This window comes from Porites lutea, chromosome 1 (assembly GCF_958299795.1).
Source record: "Porites lutea chromosome 1, jaPorLute2.1, whole genome shotgun sequence".
Taxonomy (NCBI): Eukaryota; Metazoa; Cnidaria; class Anthozoa; order Scleractinia; family Poritidae; genus Porites; species Porites lutea.
Genome location: NC_133201.1, coordinates 3430824 through 3451398, shown reverse-complemented (window position 1 = coordinate 3451398; position 20575 = coordinate 3430824). Strand labels below are relative to the sequence as shown.

Below are 20575 nucleotides of genomic sequence, written 5' to 3'. Positions count from 1 at the left end.
CTCAATTGCAATTGCCAATAAATGGCTTTAAAACAAACAGGGTAATAAAATCGAGGGTATTGTCGTGAACAGGGTATCTATTTTAAGATTTTTTTGTCCTAACCAAGGTCAGGGTTTAAAATCCTCAGCGGCTCACCTATACCCAAATATTGGTGGAGTACCCCCCCCCCCCCCGGAATCTCAGTGTTAGATAAGTAGACTAATCTGGTTTATAGGCCCATCTAGGAGTATCACGGTCTCATGACGCCCCTACACCCATCCTCATCCCCCTAAAATTAAAGAAATACAGTTTAGAGTCCTAAGAGTTTTGAGTCCTATACCCCCCTCTTTTAGGTTGTCGGAGCCTTTATGTCTGACGGCACGAAATGAGTAAATTGCGGCTTTACTGTGTACAAACACCGGACTACATACAAACTCCCTCGATCACGTCATTGGTGGCAGGCTTTAACTCAATGTACCCTCCATCTCATCCATGTTTCATGCTCACTCAAAACCCCCTACGTATAATTGTATAATTGCAGGGTGGATCTAGTAGCAGTAGCCTGTACAGCTGGCGTTGTGGGTGCTCGTGTCTCGTGCTTCGCGCTGGTTCCCTCTCACCAATATCGGGTGCCCTGCAGGCAAAATAGAAGCAACCACTTTAGCTTTATCGTTTGAACCTAGAAGCCACGTTATAAGGTGGAATATGGTCGTGGAATATATTTTGCTGGGTGGGTGCAGTCGTGAATGGGTGTTTTGGTAATAGTTACTGTCCTTTCGATAACCAGTTGTCCGGGACTGGATAGTGCGTTTGATTACGTAATTTAAGATTAGTTTATTGTAGTGGAAATACGTAAAATGCTAGATAATCAAATACTAATGCGTGACTAAGTTTAAAAAGGCAGATATAGTTTTCGATCGGCAAAGTGAGGAAACCGTCTAGGCCTTTGCGGGTAAGCTTTAACCTTCGACTGTCTGTAAATATTGGCTCCAGCGGTCGGAGGTTTGCAGCAAACTATAAGTCATCGGCTTTGTCATGTCTTACGTCATGTTAATTTTGAGAAGGAACTAAAAGCATCTCAGTCGTGATACAGCCAATTACAGAGTTTCGCAGTCATGCACAGGAATAACAAAATATCCACAATTTAGCAGTTCACTGCACACTGTTCACTTTTTATCCTTTAAGCCCCAATATCCACATACAAATTCTGCAGACTGAACTCTATGCATATACATTTCCTTCACGAATAAGTTGACAGAATTTGATAAAATTTGATGCACAGGAATAACAAAATAGCTACAATTTAGCAGTTCACTGCTTCTCATCATTAATCCTCTAAGCCTCATTATCCACATACAAATTCTCCAAACTGATCTCTATACATTTCCTTAAAAAATTGGTTGACAGAATTGATAAAAGATCAAAGATGTTTCTCTTTGTGATCACTTTATTAATTCTCATAGACTTTGCTCTTGACAATCTATGGATATCGTTAGGAGAAAATTGGTGTTGGTCTCTATTAAGACTAGAGTTAAATACGTATGGCGATGTATGAATCCAGGGCCACCTTATTTCTCTCCATCAGCGCGCACTTCTTCCGTACTATCCGGCATGCGGTTACTTACTAAAACATGTCCTCTTATCTTTCAACTGATACACCACAATTCTCACGTTTTAATATGACATCTTTTCACATTCCAGCACGAGACAAATCCGGATACAGAGATGCTGTTGGAGGCAGCTACCTTGATTATTGTTCTTGTTTTGTGCTGGCGTCTATTTCTTGCACCATCTCCAAAAAATCTGCCTCCTGGCCCCCACCCCTATCCACTGATCGGTAATTTGACCCAGTTGGTGGGAAAACCGATTCACCTGGCCGTGACTGACCTTGCAAAGGAATATGGGAAAATCTTCACGCTGTATTTACCAGGTGGTCAGCGGTGTATTCTGATCAACTCGATTGGTGTGGTTCGCGAGGCCTTGCTGTCAAAGAAAGATGATTTCGCTGGGCGACCACGAGCTTTCATTGGTGATTATCTAACGCGAGATGCAAAAGACATCTTCTTTGCAGATCTATCCCCAACCATGATCCTCCAGAGAAAGCTTGTTCATTCCGCACTGCGCATGTACGGAAGTGGACTCAAAAAGCTCGAAAAGGTTATCTACCAAGAAGTGGAACAACTTTCGAACCGCTTCTCCGCTTACCAGGGAAACTCTTTTGATCCAAATCATGACATAAGCCTTCTAGTCTTAAACGTAATATGTGCTGTTGTTTATGGGCAACGATATGAGCTTGAAGACGAGGAATTTCAACGGATCATAAAATATAACAATCACTTTGTTAAACTCTTTAAAGGTTTCAACATTCTAGAAATGCTTCCATGGCTGCGGCATTTTCCGATCGAACAGGCGAAGATTCTTCGCGAAGCGAGGGAATTAAGAGACCTTGTTCTTGACGCAAAGTACCGCGAACACAAGACAAAATTTGACAACAGCATAAACAAAGAAGAAATAGAAATAAATGATCTAACTGATGCACTTTTGAACGCATTCTACGAAGCAAAAGGAGAAGATAACAAAGTTTCACAACTGCTGACCGAGGATCATCTAATTATGACCATGAATGACGTATTCAACGCTGGAATTCAGTCCACGATAGCAACGTTGCTATGGATACTATCGTATATGGTCAATTACCCACACGTCCAAGCGCGCGTTCACTCTGAGTTAGATGACGTCATCGGCCGTGATCGCCAGCCTTGTCTTGAAGACCGAGGTAAGCTTCCTTATTTGGAATGCACCGTTGCTGAAGTTTTGCGTATCGCAACGACAACCCCGCTGTCCATTCCTCACAAAGCAACACGGGACAGTTCGTTGGCAGGATATGACATACCAAAGAATACCATGGTGATGACAAACTTATGGGCGCTCCATCACGACCCTGATGAGTGGGATGAACCGGAAGTGTTTAGGCCGGAACGGTTTCTTGACGAAAAAGGAAATTTCTCCCCCTCAGGCCCCCAGGGGTTTCGTAGTTTCCTGCCCTTTAGTGCCGGTCGCCGGGTATGTCTAGGCGAGTCCCTCTCCAAAGCGGAGTTATTTCTAGTTTCCGCCAGGCTGCTTCATCAGTTTAAGTTTGAAAGAGCGCCAGGGAAACCGCTACCAGATCTGACCGGCGAGGTGGGAGTCGTGTTAGTTCCTAGATCGTATGAACTTATTGTCAAGAACAGACTTTAATGAGCACTTATCATTGTAGTAGGTGTAATATCTGTAGTAGCTGCAAACGCATTTAACTGTATGTTAACTGTAACTCTAACTATAAGTCCTGAGTACGGACTGCTTAAGAAAACCTCGTTTCCAAACTGAATAGCTGGGAAGGAGGAAAAAGAAAATGTGAATGGGACGAAAGGGTAGAGGAAAGAAAAGTTTTGCTATTCCCATCGGCCCCCGCGCGCTCACATTCTATATTACTAGGGACCTTAAGATGGGAAAACGCCAACGGCTGAGACAACGTCGCTTAAAAAGTGAATTCGCTATTTTCCTATCTTCATTGCGATTAGCCCAACTCGCTTACGACTTACCCGAAGCTGAATCCCTAAGAGCCTTAGACGAGTTCAGAAAGAGAAAGAAAATCTCGTTGTTGCTTGTTTTTGTCCTCCATAAAACATGAAATTAGGCATTTTCACGTCGTGCTCGTACAAAGAAATGTTCAAATCTTTTGTCGGATCTTTAGCTTCCTATTTTTAATCAATGGGAGCCTCTGATGAAAGGAGAGGCCCAATAGGGAGAGGAAACGCCACGGGAAATAGTTGGAAATCAAGACAATTCTTTTGCATTTCTTCGACAAAGTAGGGAAGAGTCATCTTGGTGCGCAGCCTAAACTACTCTGTTAATTTTTCATCACATTTTCAAGACGTTCTCTAAGTAAAACGGTTGTTATAGAAATAAGTATTTTAGAATACGTGAGCAAATCAGTTTTTGAATATGTATTTGAGACTGAAACAATTGACATTGATTTGCAAATATTCGTAATTTTACCAATCAAAGGTTAATGTCTGGATCAAGTAATTTAAAAGAGTATTTCCTTTTTCAATTTTATCTTTAAAACAGTCGTACTTAATGCAATCACTATCATCATGATTATTTTTTATATATCATTATTAACTTTAATTTTGTTGTGTTTGTTATATCTTATATCGTTATGTTCTCTAATGAAATTTTTTATAACAATTTTATACGATCGCAGCTCAAGATAACATAGCGTATTATTATCCCAAGTTTAAATTTGAGTGAGATCAACATCATAGATATATGGCGTCGAATAAAATAATTTCATAAACCAGACTCTTCTGTAAATTTATTTAAAAGGAAGTTATCTGATTAGATCAGGGACACTTTTTTACACCTCTTGAACATGCGGGTCTACAGTGGTTTAAAGAAGAGGACAAAGAAAGACGAGGGGAAAAGAAGGGGGCGGGGGAATGAAATCTCTGATAACAAATGGAGCTCGGAAAAAAAAAAATTAAAAAAATCTGGTGGACCGAATAGAGAAAGGAGGAGAAAAGACTGAGGTGACCTGGAGTGATAAAGAACGGGATATGAAATACTAATAGAGTAAAAAGTGGGAGAATCATTCGAGAATCTCTGAAAGATAACCACCCCGTTCTTTGATAACCCTCGTCTCAACATTCATCTGCATGAGTACAAACACAGTTGAGACTGCTTTTCTCCTTTTAATTAGCAATTAATGAATTCGGCTTTCGTAGGATATGAAGAATTAAGGGTGTTATCCACCGAGGCCGAAACGAGTGAAGTGTCCGCCATTTTTGTTTCCACAACCAAAAAAACTCAACCTCGTGCCCAGGTCTTCTCGGTAACGGTGCCTTAGCCTGTGGCTGGCTGCACTTTTGACGTCATTTCCTCGCTAAACACAAAATTCTTCCAAATTTGGTCATCAGTAACTGGTTATGGTGAATTATGGTGTGCTTTTAGCCAATCAGAGTTGGGGAAATGTTTTGAATGAATAGTAAAACATTTTAACTTTTTTAAAAGTAAATTCAGGTAGATCAAATCCGTTTTAGATTTAGTTAATCGGTACAACACTAGTCCAAACTATAAAAAACTGAAGAGTGGAAATGATAATCGCAAATACCGTTACAGTGGAACCTCGATATAACGAACCTTTATGTAAGTCCTCGGTATATCGAACGATTTTCTTTTCCCAGTAGAAGTAGAATACAAGAAAATAACCTCGATATAACGAAACCTTTGCCAGTCCCTTCGCCCTTCGTTACATCGAGGTGGACCACTGTGTTTAAGTTTTAACCGGAGTGAATGGCACGTTTAAGTTTTTCGATCTTTAGCAGTCTGTCCTAAATTGCCTCAACTGAAAGTGAACTCTTTATTTTCTGGCAAGCCCACAATTCATTCCTGCTTTTCACTTCAATCGATCTTACGCTTTAGCCTGGGTTGCAGCCGGCCAGTGCATCGTCTAAACCGGCATTATAGTGTCTGCGGGCGACGCAGATTATAGATCTTTTGCAAAATATTGAGATAATAATAGCCTTTTGAAAAATAAATAATAAATAGAGAGACAGAAGTCTAGCGGAGACCTACAATTTTGGTCAAAGCGTCTTGGGACACTTGAGGAGATTAGGCACAAAGAGGGACGCACTTTGCTAAATTAACTCATATTCTAACCCGTCTTAAAAAGGCTTGAGGATGCTATTATTATAAGGGGCTATTTCTGCTGTCCCCTTCTCCCACAAGTAATGTTGATTGTGTTGAATTAAAACTTGAATGCATAACGTCAACACTGCACACCAAGCGGGGGTGGGCGGGGGGTGGGGGTGGAGAGAGGAGAGAAGATGCCTCAATTTGACGAGCTATTGCGTTAGTGTCCCAGGGGGTTTGACCAGGGTTGTTGGCACTGTGATGTGTTTGATCAAATTTGAGGTACTTCAGTATCGACGGGATGCATGTAGTTTTTGGTACCATTCTCTTTTGACATTATTTTAAAACGTTTCAACGTAAAAAAGGAATTTATTAAGGTCTTCTTATTCAATAGTTAGAGATCATTGTAAATTACTCAGTAACTAGCCTTCAGAACATCAGGTCTGCCGGTGTAAATGGGTCAACGATAGGTTAGTCTGAAACGTAAGGGAGTCAAGAACAGCTGAAAATGAAAAATTGCGAGAATTCTTTTTTTTTACAATAAGAAGCGTTGACAGAAGAATCAAACAAACCGGCTACTTTTCACGATTAACATAAGAAAGACGATTTGTATCAAGGACATTTTCAGTTAGTATCCAGAGCAAACTTAAAGGCAAGACGTCAAATTCTAATATATATAACATTGTTTCTGCTTGAAAGTTAAATTGAATAGAACTAATAGATTTAATAATTGAAGACTAACGAAGTTTGCTTAATCGAGAGGTGAGTCTTTTGAAAAATGACAAAAAGTAAATAGGGACTTAGTAACGCAGGAGTCTGGTTGAATGAAATAAAATTTTATGTTATTGCACCTGCTGGGTGGAATTATCTCGCGAGAAAAACTGATATCCAATGCAATGAAGTAATGTCTCCTGAACAGAAAGAAAAACAAACAACAGAACCGACAAAATTTGAATTGAAGCTTTAAAAGGTTAAAGATAACAGAGGTTGTGACTGATACAGTCATTTAACCGCCGTACAGAAATTGAAAACTTCTCTGTGAAGGTAAAACCAGAACGCCCTGAACTGCCGCTTATTATTGAGCATATATATCTTCATAAGGGGTCTTAGAGGGGCACTTGCAGTAAAGGGAGGGCTTATATCCGAGCTGGGGGTTTATAATCGGAATAGAAAAAGCGATTCGGTTTCTTAAAAGCTACAGGAGTGCTGTCTAAGATAGATTTTGCATGTACTGGTTTACTGGGGGACGGGTTGTAATCGTAAGGAGTTTCTTTCTTTAAAGGTAAATGCGCCTATAACTTGGGTGGGGTGGGTTATGAGTGGAATTTTGCTGCAATCAGAAATCATTTTACGTTAATTTTGTAAATAATCCAGTTGCTTCATGGTGAGACATGCTCCTTTTTCTAATCAGCAAATCTCATCACAGGGAGGAAACGTTATGTATCGGCTTTTTGCGCTGGTAATGTTTGCAGCAGTAAAATGTTTAACCGCTGAACCCACTATCCGTGGTACTGCTGACCTGGACCCACATTCATGGACCTTGCCAGATGGAACTGAGGCCTTCAAGATTACAATTACCATCAAAATGCACTACTTTGTCCCAGACGGCTGGAGGATGGCCTTAATTTTCACTCAGCCAATCAAGAAGTTGGAAGTGTGGCGAGCAAAAGTCATAAAGATATCCGCAGATAAAAAGACGTACGCGCTAAAGAACATGAATTTTAATCCGAGTTTAAAAAAGGGAGACGAATTGAGGATGGCTTTGGTGGCTTACAAAGTCAAAAAGGGCATAAAACCAGGCAAAATCATTGTTCTTTTCCAGGGAGGAAACGTCATACCTGTCCTCCCTACCCTACCCCCGGTAAGTGGAATCTATTTTTGTGGGATCTAAGAATTTTATCAGGCTGACTCGAATCAAACTCGAGAGCAGTTTTAGATAACTACTGAGAACGAGTCACTTTCCAAGGCCTTCTTGGAAGAAAAGCTTTAAATAAAAAAAGACGACAAGATGAATTACACTGAATATAAGTCTTAGTGTCTTAGTTTCGTTCTGCAAGCTTTTTGCTTGACAAAGATATTTGGGAAACGTTTTACTGCCACTTAAACTGGCCATATGAAGTCAAATGAATCACGATAAAACTGAAAATGAAGGATAAACAATAACCAAACGATGAATTAGAGGTATACGCGAAGAAAATATACGGGAGAGGTGATTTTTAAAGTGCACCTAATGGCTAAAAGAATAATCTCTTTTTCTTTCTTTTCTTTTTAACTTTTTTTACCAGCCAACTTCATCAACTCCACCTCCTCCAACGATTAAGATGTATCAACTGAAACCACACGACGAGTCTGATTCAAGCTTCAAAATGAGCATCAAATATGAAGTGCAGCAAACCGTGAATAACTGGAGAATATCGCTCAAGTTCACCAAGAACGTTAGAACTCAACGTTTTAGAATGGTCAAGGCAATTATCTCCAATGTACAGAAACAACGGACTAGTGACACTTTTTGCCTTGCACCACAGCCTTACAATAAAAATTTAAGGGGCAAATCTCTTTTGCAGCTCGAGCTTCAGTGCGATAAAGCCAAATTGTACGAAGCTGCACCAAACGCGTTTTTTGTTTTTTACCCCGACGCCACGAAATGCGAAGATTTTGATCTCCCTGATAGCGTACCTGCGCCGGTGATGCCGCAAGAAAGCCCAGCGGTAGTTCTGACACAGCAGTGGCCGCCGAACAACTTTAAAAGGAAGTTCGACGTTCAGGTCATCAATTCTGTCCGAGGGGGCTGGAAAATGATCTTAAAATTCACCAAACCTGTGGCACAAATCTCCAACCTGAATGCAGCGAAGGTCGCTGGCAAGTCTAAAAACCGACTAACCTACTATATTGAGAATTCTCCGGGACAGATACAGTACGCCAACTTGCAGCAATGCCAGAAAATACCCATTGAACTGGTCGGAAGACTGGTAACTAGTAGTGAGATCGCCTCGTCTCCAAGCGAGAAGCCGCTGACCGCTTCTGTAAAGTTTGTAAGAAAAGAGCCGGAATACGCGGAGATTAATACCCTAGGGAAATGCCCAACAGCTTCTCGTTAAGGATCCCCGATATTACAACAGGGAAACTATAGTGGCATTCATCTTGTAGCAATGAGACGTAGCCAAAGGTCATAAAAATGTTATTTTCTCAATATCAATTTGAAACTGTAGTTTGTTAGCCTGCAAGTGTAGACTCCTTTTCCTTCGTTGCTCGCGGAAAGGAATCCTTTTGCGCGTGCAACAATAGAAATAGTAGACGTCTGCACGCTTGATTGTAAAAGTTAAAGATAGATTAAATATGATGAGGCATGAAGGTTGAGACAAAAGTTGCATGACTACAGCTCTTGAAGTTTACTTTTATATAACTGATCACAGGTGTTCGGAATAGACCTCCACTAAACTCTTCTGGGTACTCGATACCACGAAACACCGAAGGGGTGGAGTCCACCCTTAAAGTCAAATCAAGTAATCAACCCGTGGTCACAAAAATGTCACAAGGCCGATCGGTCTTTTGTTTTAGTCCGGAAGCCTGGGCTTTGGAATCCGTAATTCAGCTCAAGGAATCCGGAATCCAAGTTCCACTGACAAGGAAACCGAAATGCAGTTCCAGAAATCCGGCATTTACAGCGTGCAATCAAGAATACAAAACTATCTTGGATTCGATCCCTTACGTGGAGCGAATCAAAGAGTTTTAATTCTAAACAAGTCAGAAGACACCGTTTTAACGAGCTATAATTTCCAACCAGCGAAGTATATCCGTATGAAAACTCGATATTATAAGACAAAAATGGAAACGTAGTTTTGGGTTCCTTTTGATGCAGATTATGACTGTAACAAAGAACGAAATTTGTATGTACTTTGTTTCGCTTCACGTGAGGGAATCCGAATTCTGGAATCTGGGAAATTTTTGCTCGTGGAATCTAGAATCCTGGGCTTTGGAATCCTGAATACAGTTCAAGGAAACCGGAATCCCACTAACGATTGGAACCTGGAATCAAATGACAAAGAATCCGGGATCCAGTTTTGGAATCCGGAATCCACGGTGTATAAATATAATCGAGTTATGGATGCAGTTGGGAGGTTTCAACCTCGTCCATGCACAGGGCGCTTTTTCCTTCAAAGCCAAAAAAGGAGAAGGAAAAGGAAGCTTTCCGGGGTGTCCTTTTTTTAGAACACGCGCTAAAACTTTGAGTTAAATCCCGTACTCGTTCTTGTCCTCAAATCTAAAGCTCTCTAGTGCTGCATACAGTATGCAAAAGTACCCTATGTCCTGTACTATTTTTAAAATAGACCACCAAGAAAGAAAAAAATTTGCAATTCCCTAGGGGTATGCCCAGGAGGGGGCACGAAATTACCCGGGTCAAATTGAACTATGTATTACGTGCAACCTAGTGGTTGCACCGCTGCAACGTTTACCTTTTCTATTAAAACAAATCAAAAGAGAAAACATTTCCGCGGCATTTGCCTTCGGTTCAGTCAGTCATCGGTATTGTAGACGGGTTGATGTGTGCTGTCATCTGCCCGCACGTAATGCATAGTTTAATTTGACCCTGGTAATACCATGCTCCCTCCCGGACATACCCCCAGGTATTTGCCAATTTTTTTTCTTTCTTGGTGGTTTATTCCCCACCCCCGAGCTCCTGATCGACCTCATATACGTCAGGGTTATTGGCTCCCGTATGCGTATTTTTTGGGTACATCTTTTTGAGATTAATATTGATTTCCGTACAATAGCAAAACGAGACATTTTCACAACTTTTATAAAAGTTTTCTGGAGTTTATTTAGAGAAGGATAATAAGTGTATAGTGTTGGTAAAACATGTACAATAAATTTGAAAACGAAAAAGCTCCAAGAAAAAACACCAAAGGGCCTCCTTGATATGATAGAACACTTCATAAGACTGAACACTTGATTGAATCTCTTTTTATGCCGATATATTTCAAGTCTAGTATCTGTCTTAGTACAGTTTATTTATGTTGTCTTCTTATTAACAAAGTTGAAGCAAAATTTCTTCGTTTCTTTTGCCAAAAAAAAAAAACAAACATTCGAGTTCGCATCAAACCCTCATTCGCTTAGAATTTTGAAACATGCCTTCAAATACAGAGCCTAATTTTGATAGGTTATTCCTCTCCAACCACTCTTCGACAAATTCCTGCGTCATGGAAACCGCGCTTGAAATGACACGTACTTCGCAAAATCAAAGAGAGGTTATTTTCGATTTGCCCCGCCCGGACAGGACCGCTTCAAACATTTCCCCACCTCCGGGCCCGAAAAGCTGGACTTGTCCCGGCGGTTACCAGGGGGTATGGTAACAGGTCAAATTGAACCATACATAAAATGCAAAACTGGAATCGTACAGCTGATCATAGTTTTGAGTTCCTCTTTATGCAGGTTATGACCTGAAAGACTGAGCAAAATTTGTAGCCTGCGTCGCTGGCGGTATTGTGTAGTAGTCGAGTGAGATTTGGCGGCGGAGCCGTTGTAATATAGTCGAGTAAGATTTGACGGCGGAGCCGTCACGAACGGCGAAGCCGCGAGAAATACGTCCCTGGTCCCTTTTTTTGGAACACGGCTCCGCCGCCAAAACTTTAATCTCGCACCCACACAATACCGCCAGCTACGCAGGCTACAAAATTTGTTTCCTTGTTTTCCCAATTCAGACCACGTGATGGTCTTTTGATAGAGGTTGATTGATACTGGACATGGCTGCTTGGCATATTACGCAATAATACACGTCAACGTTTCATTATTTTGCAACCCAAGCTCTTGAGGCCTTCAGTTCACTGAGATTTCACTGCAAGGTATATTTTTCTAGCTGGCAGTATTTTGCAAGGTAAGTCAGTAAAAGGTTAGCCATAGAGACCAGGTCAGAGCTCAGAACTGTGAATACGTGCGTAGTGAATACTACAATGCCCCCGTCAGCCGCATCAATATCGATAAATCGAAAATCCGCTTTGGTATCCCACAATCGTTATTTTGGAATTCTCTTCCTCAACGCCCCGGGCCTCAACGAGCCGATGGACACAATGCTTGGAAAGCCAGTTCCTTTAGTTCTAAACACCTTCGAAAGTCACTAGTAGACAAAATTGCAAATGCGCAAATTTTTTTGAAATCCCCGTAAAATACTGAAAAAAAAATAGTACTTTATTGTTTATGACTAGAAGTACTGGCAAACTGGTTCCACTTGAATGGTCACACTGTAGGATATCTGGCAGATCGACACTCTTACACGATATATCGTTTTTAAAATATTGGAGCGTCTGAAGGTTTACTGTATGTCATTGTATACCTCTCTGTCGGTCGCGGTCCATGTGCTACCTGATTGAAAAAACGCTGTGGCTTAAAACGTTTTAATAACCATGAACGATGAACGATTTATGGGTATATGTTTAATTAGCAAGGCAAATTCAAAGGTTTTTTAATCAGTTTTAATGCAGATACAAATCCCAGGAGTATTTTATCGTTTGTCATCTTATGATTTTCAAGTGTACGTTGGTGATGTGGCTATGCTCTGATCAATAACTAGAGAAACTAAAGAAACTAAAGAAACATGTGCCCAAAGGTGAAATTGTCGGCTTAGTTCTCACCACAACGCTGAAACTGGAAACTAATGAACATTGTTGGAATGCATCGGCTCGAGCAACTGACTTGATCACGGAAGCTTTTGCAGAAAGAACTTTTTGCTGTTAATCTTGTGAATTTTAAAGACGGGTATGAGCCTGATTTTAGCTTACGGAACACTTAAAACTGTAAGCGGAGTCATAAATACGGACACCTATTGTAGTACCCTCTCTAATACGGACACTTCGCTCTGTCCCTTCGTTGTCCGTATTAGACAGGCTGAACTATACTTTCTCCTTTACCTTTTAAGATTTGTACAGGGGAAACCAGTTTTTCTAACTAAGAAAAAATTAATTTTAATAATTTTTTTTACTTTAATTAACATGTTTATTCAATTTTAAAAATATGTACATAATTTACAGAAATATAGTAGAAGACTGTCAGACCACAACAAGATATCATTTGCCATAAAATATCTTCCCACGTCACATCTAAGGTAATGAGGTCATCAGTCACGTGACTATTTCCGAATTAGGTTTTTTTGTTGCTGTGACAAGATTTCATTAACGAGTTAAAAACAAATAACATATTTGAGGTTTTAGTTGTTTGGGGCATTTAAAAATAATCAGTTGATGTCAGGCATTTAAAAGCAGGCGAAAAAGTCGGGAGACTACCAGGCCGAGGGCTGTAGAGAGTCAACCTTTTATCACACGTCAGAGAAAATAATTTCAGCCGAATTTCACTCACTTTTCCAACGATAAACTGGAATTTACTTTGACAGTATCTTAGTTAAACCTAGTTCCTTTCTAACTAGCGATTTAGATTCTTCTAGGACTTCATTCATCAAGTTATTTCCATTTTTGCAAAATTCTCCACTTGTAGCTGATTTCAGCTCAATTTCTACCGTAATTAGTTTCTTTCAGTTGGCCAACCTTTAATCACCTGCAAACACATATTTTCTCGCATATGCATACTATCCTTCTCACCTAAAAACCAATGAAATTAATTGCTTAGAATTAATAGAAAATCGATCGTTATAAGCTAGTTTTAGATAGTTGCACAGGCACATGATGGAAGAAGGCATTTCTGTTGCAAGCTTCAGAAGCTTGTCACGTAGGATCTCGATTGATTTAGACTTGATTTTTTTCGCTATATAACTTCTACTCTCCGCAACAATAATTCTTGCCAGTATCAGTTCTTCTTGGGTTCAGGGATGCTTACCCTATTGCATAAATTTATCAATGGTCTAGCTCAGGTTTGCTCAGAACTCTTTTATGTATAGATATCTACCACCTTTTGGAACTCGTTGCCTAGCAACATTCGTGACTCGCCATCCCTTTGAAAGGTTTAAATTGTCCCTAAATCATATCTTATTGGAAAAGCGGCTTGAGGGTTAATAAATCCTACATATCTTTGATTCTCTTTTACCTAGCTAGAAAGACATAGGACGTTATTCTGTTGGACTCTTTGGAGCGGACGTGATATCGCTTGATATGATATCGAGTTTCTCGGTGGGTGTGGTACAAAGTGCGGCTGCGTGTGTACTACATGAAAAAAAAAAAAGTCACTGAAATTTCATCTTGCTTGGGTGTTACGTCGTATACATTATTTTTGTATATAACAAGCATTTCTTTCCCATCAATGTTGAGTGTTTGAAATATATATTTTTTCTCATAGACCTCATGCAGCTGTTCGCGGCGCGACAAGCGGGGACGTGCCCGTCGTAGATAGGGCTGATAATACACCCTTTTGGCATATCACGCGAAAAAACAGTGTCAGATCACAAAATGTATCCAGTTGCAGAAAAGTTCGAATTCTTTGCGACGCCTGAATTCTTTCAGTGTGGGATTTCACTGCGAGATATTCTGGATAATATTTTGAGTTAAGAGGAACCTAAACTCGTGTTTGACTGAAGACAGCGTGGATTTAGTCCAAAGCTAAAGGTATGCCCATAAGCCGCTCTCAACGGAGGGTCTTAGATATGTAGGTTGGTTCGAAAAATGGAGAGTTCGAAAAATCAAAGGTGGCATCGGATCACACCCTTTTTACCATGGTGTTGTATTATAGAACCAAGAAGTCCTCAGAAGTCATGTCAACAGGTCAATGTATTTACAGTATAACCCCACTTAATATACGGACTCTTTGTTATTACGGACAACGGAAACTAGTTTCTTGCACAATCAGCAGGTTCTCATTAAAAAATCGGGATTCCGCTGCATACAATTTACGTCTACCAGTGCGAGCGACCTGTTCAGAAATTTGAAAAGCGCCCGGTCGTGCAGGTTTTCTGTGGACTCTCCATCCGTAAGCGACCGCGCGCCGGAGTGGTGGCTTAACATCTAACTAAAGGATTGTAAGTCTCATGCATTAACCGTAAGACGGAATCCACCAGAATTGAGCAATTTAATTCTCAGTGGACAAAAACATTGTACCAGAATAATTTGAAGAATATTGCAGTCTTTTTTACTGACGGGTTAAAGATGTAATTAGTTATCTGTAATAGAGCGGTTTTCACTTGACCGTCGAAAGTAATTGAGGAATTGGTTTGGTTTTGGTTTTACTAAGCCCTTTGGTTGGCTAGTGTATTTACTTTGGTTTTGGTTTTACGACAGTCAAGTGAAAACCGCCCTAACACCAAACAAAATTTCTTACGGGAGTCAAATGAAAGTCAAGTTTCACAAGAACTGTGAAAACAGGGGTAAAATTCTGAGAATTTCATGCGTAAGATGTGATTTTGTGAAATTTGACATTCGTTTTCTCGGGCTCCAATGAGAAATTTTCTTTGGTGTTATTACAGATGACTAATTACATCTTAAGTCCTTCAAAAATGTAAAAAAGAATGCAATATACTTTAAATGATTCTGATATAAGGTTTTTGTCCACTGAAAATTAAAATTACTCAATTCCCTGCTGGATTCTGTCTTAAAACGATGCTTCTTGGAGAAGTATCCACCACTATGTATAGCCAAACCAAATCAGACACTGAAGAGCACAAGATAACGTCCGTATTATCCCGGTACGGTGTCCGTATTAAGCGGGCTCTTAGGAAAAAAAAAAACGTCACAGACATATGTTTTATCGATATAAAGACTAAGAAGACGTTTTTAATGAAAAAGCGTTGCTTTATTTCTTAACTATAGCTTAAACAAGTTCATCCAAAGAAATCTCACGATCATATGTCATGAGGGTCTCACACTAGATTTACCTTTTAAGTATTGTTCCTGAAACAAGAGAATGGAATCCGGGATTTTACTTTGTACGCGACTCAGCCAAGTGGACTGAATGTTAGACAGCACTTTTCAAAGGTCAGTCGCTGTTTCCGTTAGAGTTTCATCTAGAAGACATTCAATTATAAACGGTTGGCAGAAAAGAGTTTTCTGAGGGTTGATGATGCATGAGATTTTGTGACTCGGGACACAGAATAGTGTCCGTTGTTGTAAACGTTTCGCATATATGATGGTTGGCACCACGTACTTACCTAAAAGGTGCTGAAAAAGTCGCCAAAAAGGTCGCTACAAAAGTCGCTAGAAAAGTTTCTAGAAAAGTCGCTAATAGGAGAAAAGTATCGGGTTTTCCGCATGTCACCTCAGAGCCACCGTAGAAATATTATTACCAATGCAAACTAAAGCCCCCAATTTCTCAGATCTAGCAACACGAGTACTAGCTCAATGGACTGGCATATTGTTATAACTGGTCTGTTATATAGCTTCCTGTTTGGCCTTTTTTTTTTATTTTAGTTACTGGTTACTGTAAAATATGTAACTGTTGTGCGTGTGAAAGAACAATAAAGATTTATATATAAAAAAAATAATTGACCCCAGGTGTCCATAGAACGAGGTTCCACTGTATTAATTTTTCGAAACCTCTTAAACAGAATGGCTCTAGCCAGTTTATTTTATCTGCATGTAAATGATACTAAGTGCCCAAAAGCTCTGATCAGGGCTAAAACTGTGAAACGCATTTTATTTGTTACCTATTTCTACCGCTGCACTTGTCGTGAATGTGTTTATTTACCCGCTACAGTCAATCTTTCTCCCACCATAACGCACCTTGAACTTTAAGGTTGTCCTCTTTCTCAACGGACATTTTAGGGTGTGATCAGGTATGATATGTTATGGTAAATGACGTCAAATAGTGTATATACTTTCAACTAATACGAATTGTACTTCTCTGGCGTGTCTTTCAAAACTGTACAGCATAACTGTGGTCCTGAACAACACATTTATTGTACCCAAAGCAGAATATTATCATATAGTTATTTACAAGTTGTTAAATTAATCAATTAACTAAAAGGGTACAATAAATTTGTTGTTCAGGACCATGCTGTACAGTTTCTTTCAAAACTGTACAGCATAACTGTGGTCCTGATAACTCAACAATGTACTTCGACTGACTTTTATTTCTTTACTAGCACATTCCTTTTCAATCTATAATTTTTATATCTTTTTTATCATTTTCAGAGTATACTCAGTTGCGGCGATGTTTTGGGAAGCAGTTAGTTTCTTTGCCTCCTTGTCATTCCTTTTCTATTTTCTCCTGATGCACCGCTGGTCAAGGAGGAAAAACTTTCCCCCAGGGCCTCGCCAACTCCCTCTTCTTGGCAACTTTCTGGATATGGGCAATTTTAATCACGTGACCATGAAGGAACTGGCCAAGAAGTACGGTGATATATACATGCTGAACATCATGGGCCACAAGGTTTTTGTCGTTACCAATATTGATCTGGCATGGGAGGCGCTGGTTCGCAAAGGGAATATTTTTGCTGGAAGATCAGATTCTTACGTTTCTCGTGAATTGTACCAGGGAAAGAAAGCCATCGTTTTTGGGGACTATGGGGCCCGGTGGAAGTTGTTGCGCAAAGTTGCGCACTCAGCTCTGCGAATGTTTGGAAACGGCATTGAAATCTTGGAGCAAAGAACTTATCATGAGGTTGATGAATTGTGTCATCAATTCAGCAAATCAAGTGGTGTTCCCTTCGATCCAGCGGAATCCATCAAGTTGGCTGTAATGAATATCATCTGTACATGTCTATTTGAGACTCGCTTCCCCAAAGAAAGCTTGTACTTGGACGAAATGTTTGAAATGATCGACGAGGCCGTCCACCTGGCCGGAAGTGCCGTCCTGCTCGAGATATTGCCCTTTATGAAGTTTCTACCTCTAGGCATTCATAAACGAATACAGCATTCCGTTGACCTTAGAAAAAAACTGATTGCATCAAAATTCCAAGAGAGAAAGCAAACGTACAAAGAAGGGACCATACGGGACATTTCGGATGCCTTGATAAAAGCACATAACGACGCTGAACTAGAGGACAACAAAAACAAAGGAATTTTGGATGAGGATTATTTGATAAACACTCTCATAGATCTTACGACTGCTGGCTCAGATACTACTGCTACTTTTCTAACGTGGGCGTTTCTTTATATGGCAGCGTTCCCAGAAGTCCAAGCAAATATACATCAGGAGATTGACAACGCCATCGGCCGCGAGAGGAAGCCTCGCTTTGAAGATAGGAGCAACTTACCTTATTTGCAAGCGACCATCTTTGAGATCATGCGTCACAGCTCGTTTGTGAATGCAACCATTCCTCATCGAGTGCGGAGCGATACCACTCTTGGAAAGTACGAGATTCCTGAAAATTCTGAAGTCATTTTCGATCTAAAAGCCATTCATCACGACCCGAACCATTGGAGAGATCCTGACTCATTTGATCCTAAGCGATTTCTTGACGAGGATGGAAGCTTTATCTGCCGAGCGACCTTCAGCTTTCTCCCTTTTGGAGGTGGTCCACGAGGCTGTGTAGGCCAAATGTTGGCTCAAATCGAAATTTTTCTGTTTCTTACAAGTGTTCTGCAGACGTTTACGTTTAAGCTCCCCCCTGGATCTCCACCTCCTAATTTCGAACCACCAATGGAATCTGTTGCCCGTGGAATCTTGGTCCCACGCCCCCACAAGTTGTGCATCACGAAAAGGGAGTGAAAAGGAAAACGTTTTTTTTGAGATCGACAGATCGGTGGACGTGAATATCGACAGATGTGAGTGCCTTTCATATCAGTTTTATTCCAGTTTTTATTTGCTCTAATTTTATGTTTGATAATGAATATAAATCATTGTTATATGGATACAATAGTACGCGCACTCTGATTGGCTGCTAACCAGGAAAGATTTTCTTGTAATGACCGGGCATAACTACTTGTAGCTACGATCAAGGACACTCAACTTGGGTCACACTGCTCTGATACCTGTCTTTCTCTCTTCCAATGTTGTTTTGTAATGGTTTTTCGGTGGACTGACTTGTCCAAGTTCGAGGGCAACATTGAAAGGGATAGGGAAAAGGAGATCGAGCACAACATGTCAACGCTATTCCTTCAATTGACCCAAGTTTTAATGTCACGGATGTAGGTGTCCAAGGCATATACAATCCGTGTTTTTAGCATGATATATAATGGACATCCTTACGGACATCCATGTTATGGTCAACTGACAGCTGTCAAAAAGGGATATCCGCTGACCAGTCTCACATGACTGTGTCACAGACTCAAGTGTACAACTCATTGAAATGACGTGTTTTTATAAAGTTATCCTTTGACCAGTCATTGCTTTAATTAATCGCAGGCTCAGGTCCATAATTTCTCATCGTCAAAGAAATGGCCGTATAATAAATAACTTATTAACCTCGTTTCCTTCGGTCATTACTTAGATTTCCCTGTAATTACCGAACTCAAGGTTAGTAAGTGAAATGAATGAATACTGACATGGAGCATAGAATGGGCTCCTGATGAATAAACATTAAACAAAAATATTGATCCATTAACAAATGAAAACTAAAGGTGATGTTACACAGGACAATTTGCAACGATGATTTTTAACGCAACACGTCATTTCAACATTGTTGCGACATTGTTTCGAATGGTTGCAACATTGTTCCAACATTGCTACCCTGTGTTGCGCTAAAAATCGTCTTCGCAAATTGCCCAGTGTCACATCGCCTTAAAGACGCAACTTTAATAGAAAAAGGTTAAGATTTTTGCATGTGATTTTTAGGTACAAGAATAATTAAATACTTTTGACTGAACTCAACATTAAGTAACATGCTTCAAGCCGTGCAACCTCTTGCAGCCAGTTAGAATATTCAATATTGAAGATGAACAAAATGATTTTCCAGATCTTTTTACATATTTTATTAGTTGGGATTAAACACAGTAAAGAATAAACTCATATTGTTAGTTGGTACGCAGTAAATGTGCAAATTGGATAACTTACGAAGCTAGCGAACGCTTAAAGGAGAAAGGAAATTTAAAAGAATTAATTAGTTATTCTAGTGCGGAAGAGGGAGAAAGATCTCCATCGCGTTCCGATCGCGTCCCCGGGTTCTTTCCTCCCCCTTCAAAAACCTGCCACGCAGGCCTTAGCGAGGAATTGGAGAAAAATTCTGACTAAGCTTGGTTTATTTGATTCTCAGTAATTCAAAACCCCTATTTTTCTTTTTTTATTAATTTAATGTTTCGTGGACTTTTTGAGTGGTATATTCAGTATTATACTCAAAACATTGAGCTTGATTGGTATGAATGATATTTAGAACTATATTTCATTTAATTTTAACGTAGGTTGAATTGAACTTTTTTGGTGTTTTAGTTCATGTCAATTAAGGGGCCAATAGCTCTTAAAGTATGTACTGTGTTTAAATTGTCATTGTACTGATAACAAGAATTGTGGTGGAATAGATGTTGTCATAATATAATCTGGTGTTCAGGGCGTTGTACGCAGTTGTTGTCTTGCAGTGGAATCCCAAAACCGTGAATACGGTGAACAAGGAGAAGGCGTCGCAAGGCTTTCGAACTTTTCCCGGTAACTTGATACGTTTTGTATATCTTGTATTTTCGCGTGATGTACATTGTCGCGAGTGAACTTGCCACATCGCGTATAGAAGTAAGTTATGATATTAAGGTAAATCGGAAATTTAATTACGAAGTATTGTTACATTGACGAGACTAGCGACAAATGCTCTTGGCAAAAATACTTAAACAGCACAACAAACAAAACAATATTTCTGCTTTAAAATCTTCCTTCACATGGGGGAGCAAGGGTGGAGCAGTGGTAAGAGCTGTCCCTTCCCAACATTGTGGCTCGGGTCCAAATCCCGGCTTTTTGGTTCTCTCCCTTGCTCCAAGAGGTGTTTCTCCAGGTACTTCGGTTTTCCCCTCTACTCAAAAACCAACACTTCCAAATTCTAATTCGATCTGGAACCCCCCAAAAACTCCCAAGTGCTTCGTAGGTAAATAAATTTCAATTACGCTCCGTTTAAAGGTCTAAACTTGGACG

At 40.0% G+C, this 20575-nt stretch overlaps 2 protein-coding genes across 2 annotated transcripts; both read left to right on the top strand.

Annotated features, from left to right (window-relative positions):
* The first annotated feature begins 1477 nt into the window (after positions 1 to 1477).
* Positions 1478 to 19820, top strand: LOC140934217 (uncharacterized). The gene is made up of 3 exons (XM_073383907.1): positions 1478 to 3214; positions 12676 to 12749; positions 16714 to 19820. The coding sequence occupies exons 1-3, from the start codon at positions 1706 to 1708 to the stop codon at positions 18230 to 18232; spliced, it is 3102 nt and encodes a 1033-aa protein (XP_073240008.1). The 5' UTR covers positions 1478 to 1705; the 3' UTR covers positions 18233 to 19820.
* LOC140942676 (uncharacterized) lies at positions 7084 to 8795 on the top strand. Its single transcript, XM_073391634.1, has 2 exons — positions 7084 to 7514; positions 7939 to 8795. Exons 1-2 carry the CDS (start codon positions 7092 to 7094, stop codon positions 8749 to 8751), a joined length of 1236 nt encoding a protein of 411 aa, XP_073247735.1. The 5' UTR covers positions 7084 to 7091; the 3' UTR covers positions 8752 to 8795.
* Positions 19821 to 20575: the final 755 nt, after the last annotated feature.